Source organism: Myotis lucifugus, unplaced genomic scaffold, assembly GCF_000147115.1.
Source record: "Myotis lucifugus unplaced genomic scaffold, Myoluc2.0 scaffold_262, whole genome shotgun sequence".
In the NCBI taxonomy this organism is placed as follows: domain Eukaryota; kingdom Metazoa; phylum Chordata; class Mammalia; order Chiroptera; family Vespertilionidae; genus Myotis; species Myotis lucifugus.
In genome coordinates this window covers 295,034-318,561 of record NW_005871310.1, presented here as the reverse complement: position 1 = coordinate 318,561, position 23,528 = coordinate 295,034, and the positions used below count along the sequence as shown (strand labels likewise).

The window sequence follows — 23,528 nt, the reverse complement described above, 5'->3', positions numbered from 1 at the left end:
AAATATATTTATAAAAAAAAAAAAAGAAAACACATATATAATTACATATTGTTTTTGTGATTAATCACTATGCTTTAATTATGTTCAATTTATAACAATGAAATTGGGGGTGACCACAACATGAGGAACTGTATTAAAGGGTGGCGGCATCAGGAAGGTTGAGAACCACTGGCATAGAGGGAATAAATGGTGATGGGAGCCCTGACCGGTTTGGCTCAGTGGATAGAGCATCAGCCTGCGGACTGAAGGGTCCCAGGTTCGATTCCGGTCAAGGACATGTACCTTGGTTGCGGGCACATCCCCAGTGGGAAGTGTGCAGGAGGCAGCTGATCGATGTTTCTCTCTCATCTTTGTTTCTGACTCTCTATCCCTCTCCCTTCCTCTCTGTAAAAAATCAATAAAAATATATTTTTAAAAAATGGTGATGGGAAAAAGAAAATAGAGAAAAAAAAGACCAACAGTAAGAGAAACAGTTAAATAAATCTGTTCTGTATTACAAAAAATTTAGGAATGACCTAAAAGTAAACAATAGTGAGTTGATTGAAAAAGTTATAATACATCCACACAAGAGAATACTCTGCAGTCATTGAAAGGAATAAGACTGGGCTGATTCACATATTCTTGTATGAAGAGGATTCCTTGATTTAAAAACAAAAAGCCACAAGTTTGAGTAAAAGCATATATGTACATTATGATAACATTCTTGTTAAAATAAAACAAAAACAAAGTAAAAAAGACCCTGTATATATAATGGTTGGGTAAATGAGTAGGAATGGAGACTCATTCCTTTCATTCTCATATTTTTATATTATCTAAATACATTTCATATAGTATCACCTTCATAATAGTGTTTTGTAACTATATGGAAAATGTTTATAATATAATGTCACCAATCAGTGGTAAAAATAAGTCCTATGATTATATCTGTATCAAAATTACAACCACAAAAATTACTATATAAGGACAAGGGCTTAAACACAAATAGATTTTTATGGTAGAAGAATTGTGACATTTTTCTTTTATGTCTGTAATATTACCATTATAAATGTAGTTAGGAAAAATATATTTCTGTCCTTTCCCATTAAAGGCTCTAAAATGTCTGTACAATAAAAAACAATTTCAAAAAAGGAAAACAGGTCCTTGGTTCCAGAGTACTTTGTTTCCATGAAAGGAGGACAAGTCTGTTGGAGACCAAACAGGAACATTTCCCGCATGACAGCAATCGCCAAAAAAATAGTACTGCAGCTTGAGCATTATTACATAGCTTCATCAAACATCTGGAGCAAAGAAACAGCAATGTAATTTTTTCTTAGTGTCTTCAAACAGTTGTTTATAGAAACAGTTCTGCTACTCTCCCTATATATGTATACACATGTATGTATACATATGTGTATATATATATGTGTGTATATACGTATATATGTGTATGGACTAGAGCAGGGGTGGACAAACTTTTTGACTCAGGGCCACAATGGGTTCTTAAACTGGACCGGAGGGCCGGAACAAAAGCATGGATGGAGTGTTTGTGTGAACTAATATAAATTCAAAGCAAACATCATTACATAAAAGGGTATGGTCTTTTTTTTTTTAGTTTTATTCATTGCAAACTGGCCGGATCCGGCCCGCGGGCCATAGTTTGCCCACGGCTGGACTAGAGCATACAATTTATTAATAAGCTAATCTCCAAAAAGCAAAATACACCAAGCAGAGGCTAGTCTAACTGAGGAAAGTAAGCTGAAAAATCAAGAGTTGATTCTTAGACTTTAAAAAAAAAACACAAGTGTTCATTTTCTTCTAAGAAAATACAGACACTAATCTCAGGGTTGGAAATCTTTTTGTAGGACAAAGTCTAGTCACCCGACTTTACTAGTTAAATATCTAGGTCACTTTAGCACTCTGGGACATTAAAATAATCCTGAACATAGGCAAGATCTTTTTCATTCTCATTTCTGAAATCACAGGAACTAAAATTAGCTCTCACGTGGAAATTAGCAATTTATTCTATCAGTCTTTGTTGTTTGTTTAACACGCCCAGCTTCACAAAATAGCCTATTGTCAACAGGCTCATGTCAGATTTCCCCAGAATGACTCCTGCAGAGATACTGATGAATACAGTATTACCATTACAGAGAGCATTTGGAAGGATACATTCTGTGACACATGGTTAAAATATCAATCATTCTAACATTGAACCTGATGTAACAACAAAGGCCTAAGCCTTCCAATTTCACTCCAACATTGATTTCAATTCATTAGATCTTCACTGAGATGCTAAAAATGGTATAGTCACAAGATATGACAAAGCCCCTCAATTCTAGGTCTTTGATTTAAAAACAAAACAGTTAAGTGTCACACTCTATTCAAACTCAACTGACAGGACTCAAGTAAATTGCAAAATGTCCCTATGGGGCTGGTAATTATAAAAAGCACAAACTAAAATCTAACTGCAATGGTCAGAAATGATTATAACAAAGCAGTGAGAGATGCAAGGAAGAAAAACAGAGTGATATCAATCACACCAGCAATCGTCGTCACCTTATCAATTATACCCGGCTTAATAATAATAAAAGTACCTGTCATTTACTGAGTATAATGTGCCAGTCACTTTGCATGCATTATTACTAACCTGTGTGACAACCATACAAAGTATGGCCTTTGCCCTAGCCAGTTTGGCTCAATGAATAGAGCGTACACTTGCGGACTGAAGGGTCCCAGGTTTGATTCTGGTGGGGGGCACATGCCCGGGTTGCAGGCTCGATGCCCAGTGGGGGGCATATAGGAGGCAGCCGATCAATGGTTCTCTCTCATCATTGATGTTTCTCTCTCTCTCTCCCTCTCCCTTCCTTTCTGAAATCAATAAAAATATATTAAAAACAAAGTATGGCCTTTTATCCCTCTTTTTTAGATGAGGAAATTCAATCTCAGTAAAGCTAAGAATATTATCTAAAACCTCACAGCTGGTGAGTGGTACCCTTAAGACTGGTCCTTAGGATGACTAAGAATGCCCATTCTTCCTATACCACACCCTGCATCTCTTACGAGACCACTTCAGAGTTGAACAAACAAATGAACCTTCAATCCATCTCAAATCTAATGTTTTGTCTGATATTCCTTTCCCATCATTTGGTGGGTTTATATTTTGGCCATTCTTTTTCTTATATCTCATGGAGTTAATTTAAAAAACATTATAAAAATAAAGACTATTCTATCAAAGCCGACAATCATCAAAGTCTCCTACCTAAGTAAGCAGGATGGAGAATGATGTCTCAGAGCAACAAGGTCATTTGCATTTAAAATTTAAAAAGTACAACTCCTCTCTCCTACACCTACCCTCCTAAATATATTATATGGCCAACTAATAAATAAGCTCATGTTGCTCCTATCTTTAAAGCGATGAGGAAGTTCTCCTCAAACTTGCCTCACCCTTTTCCCATCCCTTCATAGACAAATTTGTTTTTTTCCTGAAAAAAAAAAAGTAAGTTACTTTTCCCTATTACAAAACAACCACTCTGAACATCCCAGCTCATAACCTTTCAGTCCCTTTCAATGCACAACATATCAATGCAGATATTTTAGTTTTAGTTTGAAACAAAAGTATAATGTTTTATAAAAAGGCTACATGGCATTTCAGGGTACAGAACCTCATCATTCTAAGAACCTACACACTGGTATGTAGATTATTTCCAATTTTCCTTGTTATAACAGCCTTAGGATAAACATCTTCAAATACAGGGTGTCACACAAAAATGTATACACACTTTTAACAGCTGATAACTCAATTTTCACTCCTTTTCAGATTTAACTGATTTGAAATCATGGGTGAAGCCAGACTAAGCTTTGAATAAAGAAAATTTATCTAAAAGTACTACTAGACTTTCTTTTAATAGGGATACATAAAGTTTAAGTTTATGGTACAAAACTGGCAACAGTCAACAAATTGAGGACAAATATCGAATGAAATGATTTTTTTCTTTTTTTTAAATATATATTTTTATTGATTTCATAAAGAAAGGGAGATAGAAACATCAATGATTAGAGAATAATTGATTGGCTGCCCCCTGCATGCCCCCCACTGGGGTTTGAGCCCACAACCCAGGCATGTGCCCTTGACCGGAATCGAACCCAGGACCCTTCAGTCCACAGGCCTGATGGTAATTCTGTTGTTTTACATAATCTTTACATATTTCTTGCTAAATCTATTTCCCTTTGCTAATGTAAATGGAATCTTTTATTGCAACTATATTTTCTAACTAGTATTTGGAAAACTATCAATTTTCTTTTATGTATTACTAGAGGTCGGATGCACAAAATTTGTGCAAGGGGCTTGGTTGGCCCCCACCACCATGGTGGCTGCCTCTGCCTCAGCCCCGGCCACTGCAGCGGCTGCCTCTGACTCGGCCCCCGCCACCATGGCTTTGTCTGGAAGGTCGTCCAGAAGGATGTCCGGTCTAATTAGCATATTACTCTTTTATTATTATAGATTCTTATAAATGTTTTATGTTTTAAATATTTATATGCATATTTCATTCAGCAATCTTGTTTATTTGTTTAATTTTTTTTAAGTAATTCTCAAATGTATTTTCAGGTAGACAATAACCAAGTTATCTATAAAATATAATTTCCTTTTTCTCCCTAATATTATAACACAATAAGGAAAGCAGCAGACTAAGCCAGAAAATGTTCTAAGTCACCTCTGAGTGTTATAAGTCTATACAAGCTATTTTTTAAAAAAACATGCATTCATATAGAAAAATAATGATAATATATAATAAAAACCTAATATGCAAATTGTCCCCTCGGGTGGTCGTTCCACAGCTCACTATGATGTGCGCTGACCACCAGGGGGTGGCACAAAACATGGCAGGCGTCAGTGACACGGTGCTGGCAGTGGGCGGCAGTGGAGATACTGCCGGCCCTGATGGGCCCTGACGAGAGCAGGACCACGGCGGGATGGTGGAGTAGGTGAGGGGGCAGCGCCAGGTCAAGGCGGGTGCGAGTGGGGATCCAATCGCCCTACAGACAGTGACCAGCAGCAGGGGGTGGGGCCGCTGCCAGGCTCCCAGGCACTGAGGGAGCTGGGTGGGGGGCCCGGCCCTGATCAATCGCCCCGCAGGCAGGATGGTGAAGCAGGTGAAGGAGCGGTGCCATGCCAAGGCGGGATGCCAGGCAGGGCTGTGGGGCTGCATGGCTGCGGGCGCAGGCTGGGGCTGTGAGGCTGGGGGCACAAGCTGGGGCCCGATCTCTGCAGGCCACCCCGAGGGGCCCACCTGTGCACAAATTCGTGCACTGGGCCTCTAGTAATAAAATATGCATTCATTTTGTAGGTTTAGGAGGATATAGGGGGGATAAGTGGTGATGGATGGAGATTTGACTTGGGGTGAACACACAATATAGTGTACAGACCTGAAACCTCTATAATTTTGTTAACCAGTGTCACCCCAATAAATTCAATAAAAAGGGGGAAAAAGCCCTGGCCAGTTTTCTCAGTGGTTAGAGTGTTGGCCCAGGGATTCCTGTTCAAGGGCCCCATACCTCATACCTTGGTTGCAGGTTTGCCAGCCCCAGTAGGGATGTGTGTAGGAGGCAACCAATCAATGTGTTTCTCTCACATCAATGTTTCTGTCTGTCTTTCCCTCTCTCCTCCAAACTCTCTAAAATGATCAATGGAAAAATAACCTCGGGTGAGGATTAAAAAAAAGTATTTTTATCTAATTGTCTTCGAAGAATTCACGGATCCTCTGGAGTTTATTTTTGGTTACAGTATTAACCAAACACTGTTTGGTATTAATCAAAATATTGTTTTGATATTAACTAAGATAATGTCTGATTAATAGTTAACAGTACTGCTAACCAAGTATTTCTATTTGGTTAGAAATACAAAGAGAAATGTCTCCAAATTGTCAAACACTTTTAAAAAGATATTTCTGCTGTATTTTCTAAAACGCTAAAAGTCTTCATTTTAAAATTTCCATTGAAAATTATTTCTTTTATTAATATAAACAAGCACCTTTTCCAATTTCATGCTTTTTTGCCTTGTATTTTAATTTTGCAGATTTGGAAGGAACTCTTATTTACCTATCCCTTTTTCATTTATGTGTAATTTTATTTTAGGTATGCCTTAGGTAAATGGAAAATAGATTTTATAGAGAAATTATTCTCATGACTGAACAAATATTTATTGAATGTCTATTCAGAAATGTGTTAACAGATCTGTTTGGTCTGCTCTGAGTGATTTTTTTTTTTAATATTTCTTATTGATTTCAGAGAGGAAAGGAGAGGGAAAGACAAACATCAATGATGAGAGAGAATCAATGATCAGCAGCCTACGGATCGAGTCCACAACCCGGGCATGTGCCCTGACTGGGAATCAAACCGGGACCTCCTGGTTCATAGGTTGACGCTCAACCACTGAACCACACCAGCTGGACCTGAGTGATTAAAAAAAAAATCTTAAACCATTTACAAAATCTAACCATCTTAAAAATCCTCTTCTGGTTCCTCAATGTCTAAGCAATCAAGGCCATTCTATTTGTATGCTACGAAAGGCTCTTTGTGACTTGTTCTGTTTTCCTTTTAGTCTCATGTTTTCTTCCCCAATCTGCTATCCTATACAGTAGGGCCTTGACTTATGCGTGTCCGACTAACGAGTTTTTTGAGATACCAGCTGTCTCTAGGCAGATTTTTTGCACTGAGTTGACAGAGTAATTTGAGTTAACGAGCTCCTTAACAAGCTCTTAACAAGCTCGGTCCCAACTAATTAAATTCGTAAGTCAAGGCCCCACTGTATTCGCTTTAGCCCTATCTACATACAATTCTCCAAACTTAACATGCTTTTCACAAAATTCTGTTCTCTATACTTGGAATTCTTCCCTCTGCTTCTATTCATTCTTCAGCATTCAGTTCAAAGACCCAGGACCTTCACTAATAACAACCCCAGGTTACTGGTGTCCTTCAGACTTTTCTCAATTGCCTACGAAATACTCCACTTGAATATCCCAGAGACTTCTCATATTCTATATGCTGGAAACTGAAAACATCACCTCCCCCAAATCAGCTCATTTCCCCTTGTCCCTACTTCAGCAAATGGCACTACTACCTATCCTCTTGCTAATTTGAAATCCTAAACACCATACTGGGCTCCTACTTCTTAATTTCCAACATGTCCTGCTATTCTATCCATGAATTTCTCTCAAATCTATCCAGTAATCTCTATCCCTACTACCTCTACCTAGTTAGGCCACTAATGTACCTAACTGGATTATTAAAACCATTTTCTACTTACTTCTCTGTACCTCCAGTCTTAATTTCCCCTGCAATCCATCCTCCACAATACTCCTAGAATACATCTGCCTAAGCACAATTCTGAATATGTTATTCCCCTACTTTAAAACTTTAGTGAATAAGGACAGGGATGGGTAACTCTAAAGACACAGAAACTCTCCACACCATGTCCTTAAGATAAATTCCAAACTCCTCACTAGGCCTTAAAAGTACAAGCATAATCCTCCCCAGCCCTATCTCCGGTCACTTGTCCACATTTTAGGCACGTTCAACTTCGCAGTTCCCCTACTACTCAGTGCTCTTTGCACATGCTGCTCCTTCAGTCTGTGATATTCTTCTTTCTACCTGGCTAACTTCTACTCATTCTTCAGAACTCAACTAAGATACCACTTCTCTTTCAAATGATTCTCTAAATCCCAAAGCTGAGGTCAGATTTCTCTTCTATGTGATTCCACTGCACACCCCACAGATTCTGACACACTGAGGCAAATAAGGTTAATTGCTTGTTTATTTGTCCACTTTCGCCACTGGTGTGTAAACTGCAAAGATAGTTTTTTTTGTCTTTTCCTATTCTAATCTGTAGGCAAAAAAGATATGAAAAACTGGGCCAGACTCAGGGGGAGGAGTGAAAATTGGTAGAAGTACTATGAATAACTTAAGATGTGTAGACGACACCATCTTACTGGCAGAAAGTAGCAATGATTCGAAACAACTTCCAATGAAAACGAAAGAAGAAAGTGCCAAAGCAGGACTGTATTTGAACATCAAGACGAAAATCCCAACTGCAGAAGAAATACACAACTTTAACTTTGAAAGAAGACCCTGGAATTGTTAAAGATTTTGCTTATATTGGTTCAGTCATCAATTCAAATGGAGACTGTAGCCAAGAAATCAAGAGAAGACTGAGACTCAAAAGGGCAGAAATGGAAGAATTAGGAAAGATCACCAAGAGCAAAATGTGTCATTAGGGACCACACCCTCGTATTCCCAATTACTATGTATGGATGTGGAAGTTGGACAAAAAAAAATTGATTCATTTGAAATATGGTGTTAGAGGAAAGCTCTAAAGACCCTGGACCAACAGAAAGATGAACAAGTGGGTCCTAGAGCAAGTTAAGCCTGAAACATCGCTGGAAGCAAAAACGACAAAATTGAAGCTGTCCTACTCTGGGCACATCGGGAGAGGCAAGGTTCTTTGGAAAAGACAATACTGCTGGGCAGGAAAAGAGGAGACCAAATATGAGATGGACTGACTCTAAAAAGTCAGAGAAGTGAGTCTGTGGAGTTGAGCAGGGCTTGTTGAGGACAGGACATTGTGGACATCACTCATTCATAGGGTCACCAGGAATCAGAGCCAACTCAACAGCAGGTAACACATATCCACATGTCTTTCTTATTTATTGTGGCTCTTCTAGAACTTAGCACAGAATAGTTAATCAATAAATATTAAGTAGTACAAGCATTCATAATTGAGGCTGTGAGTCAACTTTTTACTGAATGAAGTAGACAAATGGAAACTAAGGATTATTTCCCAGAAAAATGAACATAAATATATTTTTAAATACTTTTATATGATTTCTAAGGTATCTTGGTCCCCAGGTTAAGTCCTGCCCTAGGACCTCATTTCTAAAGTCATAAGAAGACTGCTAAGAGAAAGGAAGAGATCAGCGCAATGATCCTATTGTTCCTTACCTTGTCTCTTCTCCACAAAAATCCTGTTCCTCCTTCTCCGGCACCCATAGTTAAATCACCACACCTTTCCCTAGGCTGACTTGGAATTTCCATCCACTCTGTAACTCCCATAGAGTTTAGGAATGCAGTCAAACGTTTCCTTCTCAAGGGTATATCATACACATCAGTTATTATAATCTCCCATACCATTATTATAATCTTGGTCATTTCCTGAAGCAGTCATACTATTATTTTCTCAATTTTTTAAAATCAACTTTTTAACTTAAATGTAGTGACATCCTAAGTAATAATATCTGTGAAATCACAGTTTTGATATCATGGCTATTATTTTCCTACCTCAAAATAACACACTTAAAAAAAAAAAAGACTTTAGACGCTCACCAGCCACCAAGTTTGATTTTATTTTATTTTTTTAGATTTTTAAAAATTAGTTTTTTCAGAGAGAGGAAGGGAGAGGGAGGGGGAGAGAGAGAGAGAGATAGAGAGAGAGAAACATCAATCGACTGCCTCCTGAACGTCCCTTATCACAGATTGAGCCCACAACCTGGGCATGTGCCCTGACTGGGAATCAAACCAGCAACTTTTGCATGCACGGGACAATGTCCAACCAACTGAGCCACACTAGCCAGGGCACCAGCTACCAAGTTTCAGAGCACAATTTTAAGGTTTCTGCAGTTACTCCGGGATCTCTGATGGGTAAGTAATAATTTGGACATTTAGAGGGTTGTTGTTTTTTTTTAAAGCCAGGGGAAACTAAAAAACATTTGGTCCAATCCTCTCACCTTATAGATTAAAAAGTTGAAATCCCAAGCGGGTACGTAATTTGTCCAAGGTCAGATGAGATGTTTAACAAAATGTCTAGGATTAGTATTCAGGTCTACTATCAGTCCAGTACACTTTCCACTACACTGTATCCATTCAGATTACACTAGAATAATACAGTATCCAGAATTCTTCATCTGTTACCTACCTCACTCTTCCATTCAGATTTATATGAATATGTTGCTTAAAATCTGGATATTTGGATGCCAGATATGCAAAGTCAGGAGGTTTGTCCTTGTATCTATTTCTTGCATGCATTGATTTACTCAGAGCCATCTTTAAAAAGAAAAAAAAGGAAAAAATGAACATATTTAGTTAAAAAATATATTAATGGGGAAAACCTATGGTTGCCAAGTCAACAGTTACAGTCAACACATCCTTACCAATCAAGTGAGAAAGTAGAAGATATATTTTTTAAATGTATATAACAAATAAGAATATGAAAGATGCTCATCATGAACTGTCATTAGAGAAATGCAAATCAAAACCACAATAAGATACCACTTTACCCATTAGGATGGCTGGCAATTATTTAAAATTTTTTAGAAGAAAATAATAAATGTTGGAAAGGATATGAAAAAATTAGAGCCCTCATATATTGCAGGTGGGAACATAAAACGGTACAGCTACTATGGAAAACAATTTGGTGGTTCTTTAAAAAGTTAAAAAACAGAACCACCATAAGAGCCAGCATTTCCATTCCAAAGTATGCGCAAAAAAACTAAAAGCAGGGACTTAAACATATATTTGTTTACCAATGTTCATAGCATCATATTCACAACAGCCAAAAGGTGGAAACAACCCCAAATATCCATATACAGATGAATAAACAGAATGTGGTATATGCATACAATGGAATATTATCTATATCTATATATATAAAAGCCAAGTGACTAAAACGACCAGAATGACTGGTCTCTATGATGCTCACTGCAGCCTGCAAACTGGCCAAATTGGAGCAGGGCTGGCCGGCCACCTCGCTTGACCCCTTCTCCCAGCAGCCCACCTCTCACATCTCCTCCCCCCAGCCAGCTGGCCTCAATTGGCCCCAATAGGGGTGGGGCAGCCAGACACCATCCGTGCACAAATCTGTGCACTGGGCCTCTAGTCCTATCTAATAATAGAGAAACATGGTAATTAACCGTAACTTTGCTACCCTTCCCATTGGCTAATCAGCAGGATAAGCAAATTAACTGCCAACAAAGATGGCGGCCGGCAGCCACGCAGCTGAAGCGAGCAGGAGGCTTGCTTGCTCCAGTGATGGAGGAAGCCAAGGTTCCCCGCCTGCCGAGCTCAGCTCTGAGCTCCGAGCTCCAGATGCAACAATGTTGCAATTATAGAAGCTAAACAAACCCCAGAAACCTGCTTTCAGCCAGCGGGTTCTCAGAGCTTAGAGCGACCAGTGATGGCAACAGAGTTTCAATTATAGAAGCTAAACAAACCCCAGATACCTGCTTTCAGCCGGCAATGGCCTCAGAGCTGGAGCGGGCTCTCAGCTCCAGTGACAGCTATAGAAGGTAAATAAATCCCAGAATAAAACAAAAAGAAAAAAAAAAAGAGGCTGGGAGCTTCAGTCACCCACCAGCCTGAAAACAGCCCTCAGCTCCTCATCCAGGCTGGCCAGGCACCCCAGTGGGGACCCCCACCCTGAAGGGGGTATGACCAGCTGCAAACAGCCATCAGCCCGTCATCCAGGTTGGCCAGGCACCCAAGCGGGACCCCCACCCTGATCCGGATGACCCTTCAGGGCAAACCAGCCGGCCCCCACCCGTGCACCAGGCCTCTATCCTATATAGTAAAGGGTAATATGCAAAATGACCCTAACAGCAGAAAGACTGGGAATGACTGGTCACTATGACACACACTGACCACCAGGGGGCAGACGCTCAATGCAGGAGCTGCCCTCTGGTGGTCAGTGCGTTCTCACAGGGGACAGTTCTGCTCAGCCACAAGCCAGGCTGATGGCTGCCAGTACAGCGGGGTGGTGGGAGCCTCTCCCACCTCCTCAGCAGCGCTAAGGATGTCTGACTGCAGCTTAGGTCTGCTTCCCACTGGCAAATGGACATCCCCCGAGGGCTGCCGGGCTGCCAGAGGGATGTCTGATTGCCATCTTAGGCCCAATCCCCCGGGGAGCAGGCCTAAGCCAGCAAGTGGTCACCCCGAGGGGTCCCAGACTGTGAGAGGGCACAGGCCGGGCTGAGGGACTCCCCCCCACCCCCGAGTGCACAAATTTTTGTGCACCGGGCCTCTAGTATATATATAAAACCCTAAGTGACCTCTCGACCAGTAGACTGTTTGACTGGTCGCTATGACGCGTACTGACCACCAGGGGGCAGACACTCAATGCAGGAACTGCCCCCTGGTGGTCAGTGCATTCCCACAGTGAGGGCTGCTCAGCTGACTGACTGACTGGTGCCAATGCTGGGCTCACGGCTGGCGAGCGCTAGGAGCCTCTCCTGCCTCTGTGGCAGTGCTACCAAGCAGCGGAGGCAGGGTCCGCAGGGCCAGGATGAGGGTGAGCAGCCCAGCGCCAGGTCTGGGTTCCTCCCCAGCTGCCTGCCACTTCACACACTACTTTATCCCTCGGGGGATGTTGGACTACCGGTTTCAGCCGGATCCCAGCAGTCCGACATCCCCTGAGGGGTCCCGGATTGCAGGAGGGTGCAGAGCAGGCTGAGGGACCCCACCAGTGCATGAATCCGTGCACCGGGCCTCTAGTTTAACCATAAAAAAGAATGAAATTCTGATACATGCTAAGCATGAACAAATTTTAAAAACAAGGGTAACAAGCCACATCCAAAAGGGGTATTGTATTATGTTAAATATTGTATTATCCCATTTATATGAGGTACCAAGATTAGGAAAATTCATACAGGTAGAGTAGAATAGATGTTTCTGTGGGTTTGGGAGAGGAAGAAATGATGAGTCATTCTTTAATGGGTATGCGGTTTCTGTTTAGGATTAAAAACTTCTAGAAATGCATAGTGTTGATGGTCGCACAACACTGAATATATTTAATGTCACTGAATAGTATACTTAAAAGTGGTTAAAATGATAAATTTTGTTATATATATTTTGTCACAATAATATACACAGCATATGATGAATCTTTTTTTTTAACCAAGGAAAGAAAATTGGAAATTATGCTTTTAAAAATATCAAAGTAGCAGAAAGTACTATAATCTACAGCCAAGAATATTATAATCAGCGGTTAGTTTTACAGTAGCCTTGCATAGACTGATAATTTGTAGTGTACCAAAAATCACTTAAGTTTCAAAAATTATCTTCTATTCCAACTTCCTTTATAAATGTCAGCCTTGTCACTCCTAGGTAGCTAAAACCAAATGAAAACAAACATAATTTGTCTTCTACCAGATTATAAAGAGGAAAAAAGTGAATGTATTTATAGCAAGAAATTAAAACTAGAAGAAAAGCCAGTGGTTTAGTAAATCTCTAAGTAGTTGGTAATTTAAAAAATATTTTAGAATACTACATATCTCTGCATGGTAGGTGATTTTTCTTTTTTTCTTTATACCATTCTGCATTTTCCACTCTTTTTTATAATGAGCATTCATCTAAACAGTATTATGTAAGCCAGAAACCTAGGAGTCACCTGATAGCTCTCTATCCCTCTCATATTCCAAGAAATAACAGTCATGTGGATTTAATCTACTAAAAATCTCCCAAATCCATCAATTTTTCCCTGTTTCCATCAATATAAGCCAAATACAAGTTACCTAGATTGCTATAGCAGTCTCTTAATTGGTCTCCCTGACTCCACTTTTATTCTCTCCATTCCTTTTTCCACTTTGCAGTGATCATTTCTAAACACAAATCTCATTACATCCTCCTCGTATGCCCACTTGCTCAAAACCTTACTCTTAGGATAAAAACAAAAAACCTTACTTCAGCATACAAATTAGGTCCAGCCTGGTGTGGATTCACCTATTTCTTCACTATCAGCTTAAGTCTCTCACTCATACACACACACACACACACACACCCCTGAGCTCATTCTTCTATTCCTCCACTCTGGCAATAGGATCTTTACACAGATTAATCCTTTTGTCTATGAGAGTGATTTCAACCTTTTTCATCTCATGGCACTTAAACTAATTACTAAAATTCTGCGGTACACCAAAAAACCTATTACATTTTTTACTGATCTGACAAAAATTTATTTATGTATTTATTCACAGAGGACAGCTATTGCTGTGTTGGCTGTTGCCTTTTTTTTTTTAAACCTAAATTGTCAGGTATTACATGTTTTAAAAATTCTCGCGGCACATCAATTAAAAATTGCTGGTCTATAATGTCTTCCCCCCCACCCCATCTCCTCCCACCCCACCTCACCTGATGAATTCCTACTCATCCTTACTATCACACTTCAAGCATCTCTTCTTCAGGAATGTCTTTCCTTCCTTGATCTCCCGATTAAGCCATATCCCCTATTAAGCCATATCCCCTAGCTACAAGCACCTTTTCTTTGCAAGCTTTGTTTGAGATGTAATTTTACATAGTCGTAAATCTGTTCAATCTATTTCAGAAATGTTTTTTGACAGCTTTCTACACTGCAAATTTAACAACCATTTTCAAAAAAGAACTGTCTTCACCCCAGACCTTTCCAAATCATATATCCAACTGCCCACTAGACTTCTCATTTAAATGGCTCAAAAGTATTTCATGCACATGTCCAAAATTAAATAATTTCTATCCACCCCAAAATGGTCCTCATCTAACCTTCCCTATTTCACGGAATGACACCACTATCTTTCTTCCGGTGCACAATCCAGAAATCTTTAGTATCTTCTCCACCCCACCTCCTCAATTCCAAACACACCATGTCCTGAATATTCTCTATCTCCTAATTATTTCTTGATAATTTTTCACCCTTCACAACTACACATTACTAACCCAGGTCATTATCATCTATCTTGGATTACGGTAACTGATCTCTCTATAACCGATCTTGCCCCTGCAATCCACTTTTCACATAGCAGACAAGTCTTCTCTACCCCATCCCACACAAATCTGAATATTCTTTACTAAATCCCCTCAGTGGCTTCCTAAAGCTATTAGGCTGATAAAGTCCAAAATTATTAACAAGGTATTCAGTGATGGTGAACCTATGACACGCGTGTTAGAGGTGACACGCAAACTCATTTTTTTGGTTGGTATTTCTTTGTTAAATGGCATTTAAATATAGAAAATAAATATCAAAAATATAAATCTTTGTTTTACTATGGTTGCAAATATCAAAAAATTTCTATATGTGACACGGCACCAGAGTTAAGTTAGGATTTTTCAAAATGCTGACACGCCGAGCTCAAAAGGTTCGCCATCACTGGTATAGATCATCTGGGCCAGTGGTTCTCAACCTTCTGGCCCTTTAAATACAGTTCCTCATGTTGTGACCCAACCATAAAATTATTTTCGTTGCTACTTCATAACTGTAATGTTGCTGTTATGAATCGTAATGTAAATATCTGATATGCAGGATTGTCTTAGGCGACCCCTGTGAAAGGGTCGATCGACCGCCAAAGGGGTCGCGACCCACAGGTTGAGAACCGCTTATCTAGGCCTTGCCTATCCCTCCAGCCTCATTTGTTGCCACTTCCCCTTTCCATCACTGTGCTCCAGACATACTGGCCTTTTCATTTTCCTTCATTCACTCTGACATTTTAAAGGTATGTTATCCTAAATGCGTAAGACCAATGGACAGGGCTCACTGAAGATAAAGAATGACCTTTGCAAAGAGAGCTACAGGCCTGGGATGTAACTACCCACCATGACCTGCCCAACTGGGATTTATTATAATCAGACCATGGTGTGTGGTTATTTTGGTGACTGAGCTTATCAGGCCTGCCATGTGGCCACCATGAGCCTGTCAGGTTTATTGCATAGACCCTTTTTCGTTCACATATGGCAGATTCAATTCGTTTCCTACCTTACTCAACCTTTTTGGTCAGAACAGAATGAGTCAATAAAGCCACTTCTTTGCGAATCAAGCTCCTCATACAGGCAACGGGTTCTCCGCTAAATCTACCATGTTCCTCAATTTAGTTCAGTGCCACCTCTCACCTGCCGTCAGCATGGTCACCTCCTTCTCTCTAAGTCTAACCTAATCTACTTTCCTCTTCCTGGCCCATCCTGCCCTTAGCTAGAGGGGCCTTGTTCAGGTCTCTGAATCAGCTGTCACCTCACTGATGCCTTTCCTACTATCTTTACTTAAAAATTGCAGTAGTGAACGCACTTCTGGTTTCCCTTACTTGCTTCGAACTTCTACATAGAACTTACCCATTTGGCATTCCATACATTCCATATATTTCACTTTTTTTTTCTTTTTTTTTTTTTTTTAAATCTGCCATGCCAGTGAGCTTCATGAGGGAAAATCTTTTGTCTGTCTTGTTCACGCGATTTCCCAGCACCAAATTAGGCAATCCGGTCCTGGGAGAGTAAGCACTCGGTACTCGCTGACTGAAAACCCTGGTGTGTGACTCTTCTCACTGAAACACAGCACCTCATTCGGGTGAAGAGTCGCCCATCTTGACTCCCAAAGAGGCTCAGTCCTAAGGTTGGGGCTTTTTCCTCCGGGCTGACCGAGTCGGTCGTAAAAAAAACCAAAGCAGTCGAACCCTGACGCTCCTGTTCCCTTGGTTTCTCTTGAGCCTTAAATAATCTTCTTCCACTACCACGCACCTTAACGCAATCTAAATGTCGCTTTCGAAATTTCGAATCCCTTCTTAACAAATTCCTCCCACGTCAGCCCCAATCTCCCTTTTTCCTCGTTGCCTTCCTTCATAAACCCGACTTTTCCTTCCACGTCCCGCCACGGCCCGTTCTCCATCTCTCCCACTGCTCCACACCTTTCTTAGCCATTCGGTTTGCCTTCCCGCCTCAGTTTCCGATCTCTCTGAACCTCCTCAGCCCCGGGGGCCTTCCCTACTTCAGTCGTGGTCTCCATTCTATTAGTCAACTCCTCACCCCCCACACACCCCAACCCCTATCGGGTCTCTCTCCCTAGAACCCCGAAGTCCAGCACCCGAGAATGAGGAACCTGGGTGACCCATGGGCTAAGTGAACTCGTCACCATCGTGAAAGACAATAAGCGACTTACCTCTGCGGGCCAAGTTCCAGCCAAACCACCAATCTGGAGCGGGCCTCTAACCCCTAGTCTCAAACCATATGCAGCGCGAAACTCCTAGAAACGCAGATGTTACGCTCCCAGCGCGCCGCCATCTTGGGCAGCCATCCAGCCTCGCGATTGGACGATGAACACCTCGCGAGATCTGTAGTAGATGCTGAAGAAAGAATAAACTGTCGCGAGACTTGGAGTTAGCGGCGCCTTCAGACAAAAAAAAAAAAGGCGGGGCGGGGGCGGGGGGGGGGGAGGCGTGGTAGCAAGCTGAGTCCTTGGTGGAGGTACCTGCATTAGAATCTGCTAGGTAACTTTTGACAAATGTAGATTGTTTTTTTAAAAGTTGCTTTCTGGACCTCACTCCAGACTTACTAAACCATAGTCTCGGGGACTGGTCAGGAAATATGGGGATGGAAGTGGGGCGGGGGAGACGGCTTTTAGATTTCGTGGCGGGCAATTAGCGTTTGTCGTGCAACAGGTCTCTCTACTGGGATGTCTCATTTAAACATCACAGATAAACTGTGAGGTGGAAAGAGTAGCTGGGGATCGTTTGCTCAAGGTCTTACACCCAGATGACATCAAGTCCACGTTCTTTGTGTTTCTTTACCTGCCTCGAGCTGGAAGCACTATGAAATGCATTTCATTTTTCTTTTCAACGCGGTTGTACTAATTTTTACCCTCTGGTAAGTAGAGTGAGCATTAGTCTCCCCATTTTACAATAGACGTAAAAAGGTCTATTACCTGCCCAGGTCGCGTTCCTGGTCCGGGCACATGTCTAAGTTGCAGTTGGATCCCAGGTCAGGCAGCCCATCCATGTTTCTCTCTCAAACTGATGCTTTTCTTTTTCTCTCCCTCTCCCTTCCTGTTTCTGTTAAATCAATGAAAGTATATCCTCGGATGAGGATGAAAAGAAAAAGAAACAGAATGGAAGAAATTTCCTGAAGCTGAGAAAGATACAAGTCTTCAAATTAAAAGAGTTCACTGTGTACCAAACTGAATGAATTTTAAAAGACCAAGTCAAGTTTTTAGAGTCGTCCCTAGTACAGTATGACTGGTGTTCTTATAAGGAGAGGAGATTAGGTCGCAGACAACGCAGAGGGGTAGCCAAGAAAGGACACAGCAAGAAGATGCCCATCTGGAGCCAAGGAGAGACCTCAGGAGAAACCAAACCTGCTGATGCCTTGATCTTGGCCTTCCAAGCCTCCAGAATTGTGAGAAATGTCTGTTGTTTAAGCTACCTAGTCTGTGGCAGTTTGTTGTGGAAGCCCTAGCAAACCTATACAAACCTCTTTGGTTATGTGTATTCAAAAGTATTTTATTCTTTTTGATGCTATTGTAAATGGAACTGATTTTTGTGTATTGATTTTGCATCCTGCAATGTTGCGGAATCTGTTTATTCTACCTGTTTCTGTTGGAATCCTTGAGGTTTTCTACATATAAGATCATGTCATCTGTGAACAGAGGTAATTTTACTTCTTCCTTTCCAATTTTGATGCTTTTTATTTCTTTTCCTTGCCTAACTGATCTGGCTAGAACTTCCAGTGCTATGTTGAACAGAAGTGGCATAAGCAGGCATTCTTGTCTTATTGCTGCTCATCTTAAAGAAAAAGCTTTTGGTCTTTCACCATTGAGTATGCCATTAGCTGGGACTTTTCATTTCTGTATAGCCTTTATTATCTTGAGGTAGTTTCCTTCTGTTCCTAGTTTGTTGAGTGTTTTTATCAAAAAATGGTGCTAAACTTTGTCAAATGCTTTGTCTACATTTGGTTTTTCCTCCTTCGTTCGGTTTATGTGGTATATTAATTGATTTTCAAGAGTAGACCCACTTAGTCATAGTGTATTTTAATATGCTGTTGAATTCGGTTTGCTAGTATTTTGTTGAGGATTTTGCATTAATTTTAATAAGGGATATTGGTATAGATTGCTTTTTTTATAGTATTGTCTGATTTTTGTTTCAGGGTAATCTAGAGTGAGTGTGAAAGTGTTCCTTCCTCTTCAGTTTTTTGGAAAGAGTATGAAGAGGATTGGTGTTCATTCTTTAAATATTCACTATCGTTATATCTAATCTGTCTGGAATCTAGTGAGGTATGGACCTTTTCTAAATGGCTAGCTGAATGTTTCACTACCATTAAGATGTTTTTATTATAGTAAAATACACATAACATAAAGTTTACTGTCTTAACCATTTTTAAAATATATTTTTTAATTGATTTCAGAAAGGAAGAGAGAGATAGAAACATCAATGATGAGAGAGAATCATTGATTGGCTGCCTCCTGCACACCCCACACTGGGGATCGAGCCAGCAACCTGGGCATATGCCCTGACCAGGAATCGAACTGTGACCTCCTGGTTCATAGGTCGATACTCAACCACTGAGCCATGCTGGCCAGGCGTCTTAACCATTTTTAACTGTACAGTTCAGTAGTGTTAATTTGAACATTGTTGTGAAACAGATCTCCAGAACTTTGACCTTGCAAAACTAAAACTCTATATCCATTAAACAACAATTCCCCTTGTCTCTCTCCCCCTAGGCCCTGGTAACCACAATTCCACTTTGTGTTTCTATGAATTTGACCATTTTAGATAGTTTATATAAGTGAACCATACAGCATTTACCTTTTTGTGACTGGCTTATTTCATTTGAACACCATTTTTAACCCATCAATTTGAATTGTCTTCTTAGTAATTTATATAGTTCCCATATATGCTTGGGTTTATTTCTAGGCTTGTTTCATTGATCTGTCTGCCTATTTCTATACATGTACACATTTGTCTTAATTACCATAGATTTTTTTTGTTTTTGTTTTTTGTTCATCTTCACCTGAGGGTATTTTTCCATTGATCTTTTAGAGAGAGTGGAAGAGAGAGGGAAAGACAGAAACATCGATGTGAGAGAACCACATCCATTGGTTGCCTCCTGCACATGCCCCAACCAGGCCCTGGCCGGGGAGGAGCCTGCAACCGTGGTACCTGCCCTTGACCGGAATCAAACCCGGGACCCTTTGGTCTGCAGGCCATCTCCCTATCCACTGAGCCAAACCAGCTAGGGCACCATAGCTTTTTATTGTCTAACTCTCCTCACAAGTTTATGCTTCCAAATAAACTCAGGCACCATTTTACTAAGTTTTCTACAAAAATCCTTTCGAGATGTTTTATTGTTACATTAAATATAAAGATCAATTCTGAGAGAATCGGCATCTCTACAATATTGACTCTTCCCATTTATATTCAATATGACTTCACCCTAGCATACAAGACCATTCAGAACAGAGTCCTACTATTTTCTTCCCATGTTTAGCCACCCTCCAGCCAAACTCACTGTGATCTGGACCCTGAACATTCTTTGTGTTCTCTCTCTCTCTCTCTCTCCTCACCTCCCCCTCCCTCTCTCTCTCCTCAAGCTGCCCCTCTTCTCCATCCCACTGTTTCAACTGTCTACAACCTATACATACTTTATGTTCCATCACAAATTGCCACTTCACCCATACTTCCTGAGTCCTCCATCCAGATGTGACTTCTCCCTCCTTTGAAACTCCATAGTCCTTGGTTTGTCATTTTATTAAGGTGCTCACCCCAATTTGTTCTTGTTGTTATTTGTATGCATCTCTTATTGGTCCACAATCAGCAATTTTGCATTAGAACAACAGGTCTCAACAATTTTGGATTAGAACAGGTTGATGTTCAGCTACTGTGGCCACTGTGGCCGGGCATCAATCATTCCTTTTTATGGCTGAATAATATTCCACTATAGGATATATAAACCACATTTTACTTATCCATTCATCAGTTGATGGACATTTGGATTGTTTCCGTTTTTTTGGCTATTATGAACTATTCGTGTACATGTTTTTGTTTGAACACTTGTTTTCAATTCTCTTGAATATATTCTTAAGAGTGGAATTGCCAGGTCATATGGTAACACTATGTTTAACTTTTTAAATTAATGACTGCATCATTTTACATTCCATCAGCAGGGTATGTGTGTTCCAACTTTTATTATAAAAATAATGAGTGTGCATAGCTTAAAAAAAACACTGCTACAAGGCTTATGGCAAAATACAAGTCTTTCAGCCATACCTCTGTCCCATCCCCCAGAGGCAATTACTTTCAATTCCTTTAACTTTTTTCCTTGTTTCTAAATAATATGCATATGCTCCAATTTCATTTTATCAGTTCTAGGCATTACATTATGCTGACTTCAGTACTCTAATTATGTTTTCTTTTCTGAACAACTGTTTGGTTTCCCTGAAATTATCTTGTGTGCTTATCTCTATTTCACTACTTTTTCCCAAATGTTCCAAACACCACTCTGATTCTTGATGCTTTGTATTTGGCCTGTTTTTCCTGTTTTCTCTTTGGAAGTGCTTAGGATCTTCTTTTTACTCCTGGTGTTCTGGAATTTAATGACAAACATCTGCTTTTTTCATTTGTTGTTCTAGCCTTTTGGTGAGCTCTTTTAATCTGGAAACTCAGGCCCTTAGATCTAGAAAATTTTCCTGTAGAATTTCCTTTGATAATTTAAAGATATTTGTTACAGGACTTGTTGAATAATCTAAACCAGCTCCTTTAAAAATATCCAGCAAATGCTTCTAGATGTTTCTGTATTTTGTATTTCATTGTGTTTTTCCAATTATATAGATAACTAGAGGTCCGATGCATGAATTCATGCAGGGGTGGGGTCCAGCCGCCTGCCCCCGATTGGGGGTAGGGGGGGCGTGATCAGGGGCAGGGCCAGCCAGGGGGAGTTATTAGTGTCAAAGATCTTTGCAGGTGTATACATGTTTGCTGTTGGCTTTCGGACGAGTTGAAGCTTCATAGGCGCTTTAGTGACAGGGACACTTACAGCTTCCATTTCTAAGCCTCTCCCTAGACAGGTAATGTGGTTTAGTTCCCTGCTGACAAACCCCCTAAAGAGAGGCCGTGGTGTGATGTGGCTGCCCTCTTTGGTAGTAAGCAGTGGAGAGAGAATGCAGGAAGATGGTGGTTGTGCTGGGCACCTCTCCTGGACACCTGACTGCATCGGGGTAGGAGGGGCCAATCGGGGACAGGGAAGATGGTGGTTGTGCTGGGCACCTCTCCTGGACACCTGACTGACGGTCCAGACTGTGAGCAGTTTTCCACCTGATCACTCGTCATTCAGGTTCCCGGTCTATGAAGGCTGGAGAGCATTTACTTACTTAGAATCACTGAAGGTCACACTTCAGTGATCAGGGTTGGGGTGGGGGGTATCAATCAGGGGCAGGGCAATTGGCTGGCTGGCCCCATCCCCAATCTGGCCTGTTGGCTGCCGCAGTGCACGTCATAGCCACTGGTCTTCTGGTCGTTCCGCCCTTCGGTCGCTTGGCTTTTATATACATAGCTGCCTACTTATGTAAAAAATTCAAACAAAAGTAGAAACTGTATAATTTAACATACTTTGTAAAGATTGAGTGAAAGCGGAGATGCAGATTCCCTGGCAATGGTCAAGGAGACACCTGATTGGTGGTGTCGCTCTTAAAACAGTCAGGGGCAAGGCAGACATACTGTCCTAAGTTTATCCTACCTTGATGTCAATGTTGGTGGCCAGAGCTGTTTCATGCCTGGGCACATTAAAAAAAAAAATGCCCTGGACAGTGTGGCTCAATTGGTTGGAGTGTGAAACTGTATATACGAGAAGGTGGGTTTGATTCCTGGCCCTGGCACATACCCAGGTTGCGGGTTTGATCCCTGGTCGGGGGGCAGGCAGGGGGCAGCCAATTGATGCTTCCCTCCCCCCTCTCAAATCAATTAAAAAAAGAAAGGAAGAAGGAAGTGGAGATGCAATAATAAAAATATATGATAAATGGGAACATGGGCTACTTCGCATGTTCCAACTCTTCCTCCCACCCTGTGGAAATATAATGAAGGCCATCTGTAAATGGACTGTGAGAGCTTGGGAAACTGGCCAGCAACTCAGTCTAACAAAGGCCAAAGAGAAACTGCTTCTAGATGTGAACGGGATTGTAAGTAGCTACAGTTTTGATCTCACACAGTTTGTGCACAGGCACGTCCCCCGCCCCCTGCATGCCCTGATTTTCTGTTTTCAGTACTTGCATTGGGAAATTCTGAGCAATGGCGACAAAACAATAGCACCGGCAGGCTGCCACCAGTGTGACCCATCCCCAAACCAGATGGGACTTGAGTGGGACAGATTCACTGGTGGCACCTAGTAAACTTCACAGTCGGTGGCTAAAGGTGCGCATGTAAGTCCTAATAAACCCGTGTCTTTCACAGCCAGTCCTCCGGGTTATTTCTTTGGAATCCACAAACAATACGCTGAGGCTTTCTAGTGTTGTAATGTACCCCGCGAATCACAGAAGGACGCCTCAAGAAGTCGAATTAAAGAGTCATATTTATTGCAATCCGGGACTATGAGGGGACATTCCCAAATCTCATAGCAATAAGATGGTGGCAAAACCAGACTTATATAGGCAAAAATCACAAAGGTATTGATTACATCCCAGGGTTTGGAATGAGGCACCTGGCTCGCAAAAAAAGCAGATTACAGAAGCAGAATTAAGCATGTTAATTACAGTTTCGGGTCTCGGGGTCACTGAATTGACAGAAATACATTAT

At 41.0% G+C, this 23,528-nt stretch overlaps 1 protein-coding gene and 1 pseudogene across 2 annotated transcripts in view; one reads left to right on the top strand and one right to left on the bottom strand.

Annotated features, from left to right (window-relative positions):
• METTL16 (methyltransferase like 16) overlaps positions 1 to 17,086 on the bottom strand; it is a 64,372-nt gene extending 47,286 nt beyond the window's left edge. Inside the window, exons 1-2 of one of the 2 annotated variants that reach the window (XM_023762813.1) lie at positions 16,916 to 17,086; positions 9,944 to 10,075 (exon numbers count right to left, since the gene is read on the bottom strand). In XM_023762813.1, coding sequence (XP_023618581.1) covers positions 9,944 to 10,071 — 128 coding nt within the window. In that variant the 5' untranslated portion in view covers positions 10,072 to 10,075; positions 16,916 to 17,086. Of the gene's footprint in view, positions 1 to 9,943; positions 10,076 to 16,912 lie in introns of both variants that reach the window. The other variant, XM_006099164.3, reaches the window with a different exon arrangement.
• A 5,295-nt stretch (positions 17,087 to 22,381) lies between these two features.
• Positions 22,382 to 22,525, top strand: LOC111828002 (annotated as a pseudogene).
• The last annotated feature ends 1,003 nt before the right edge of the window (positions 22,526 to 23,528 follow it).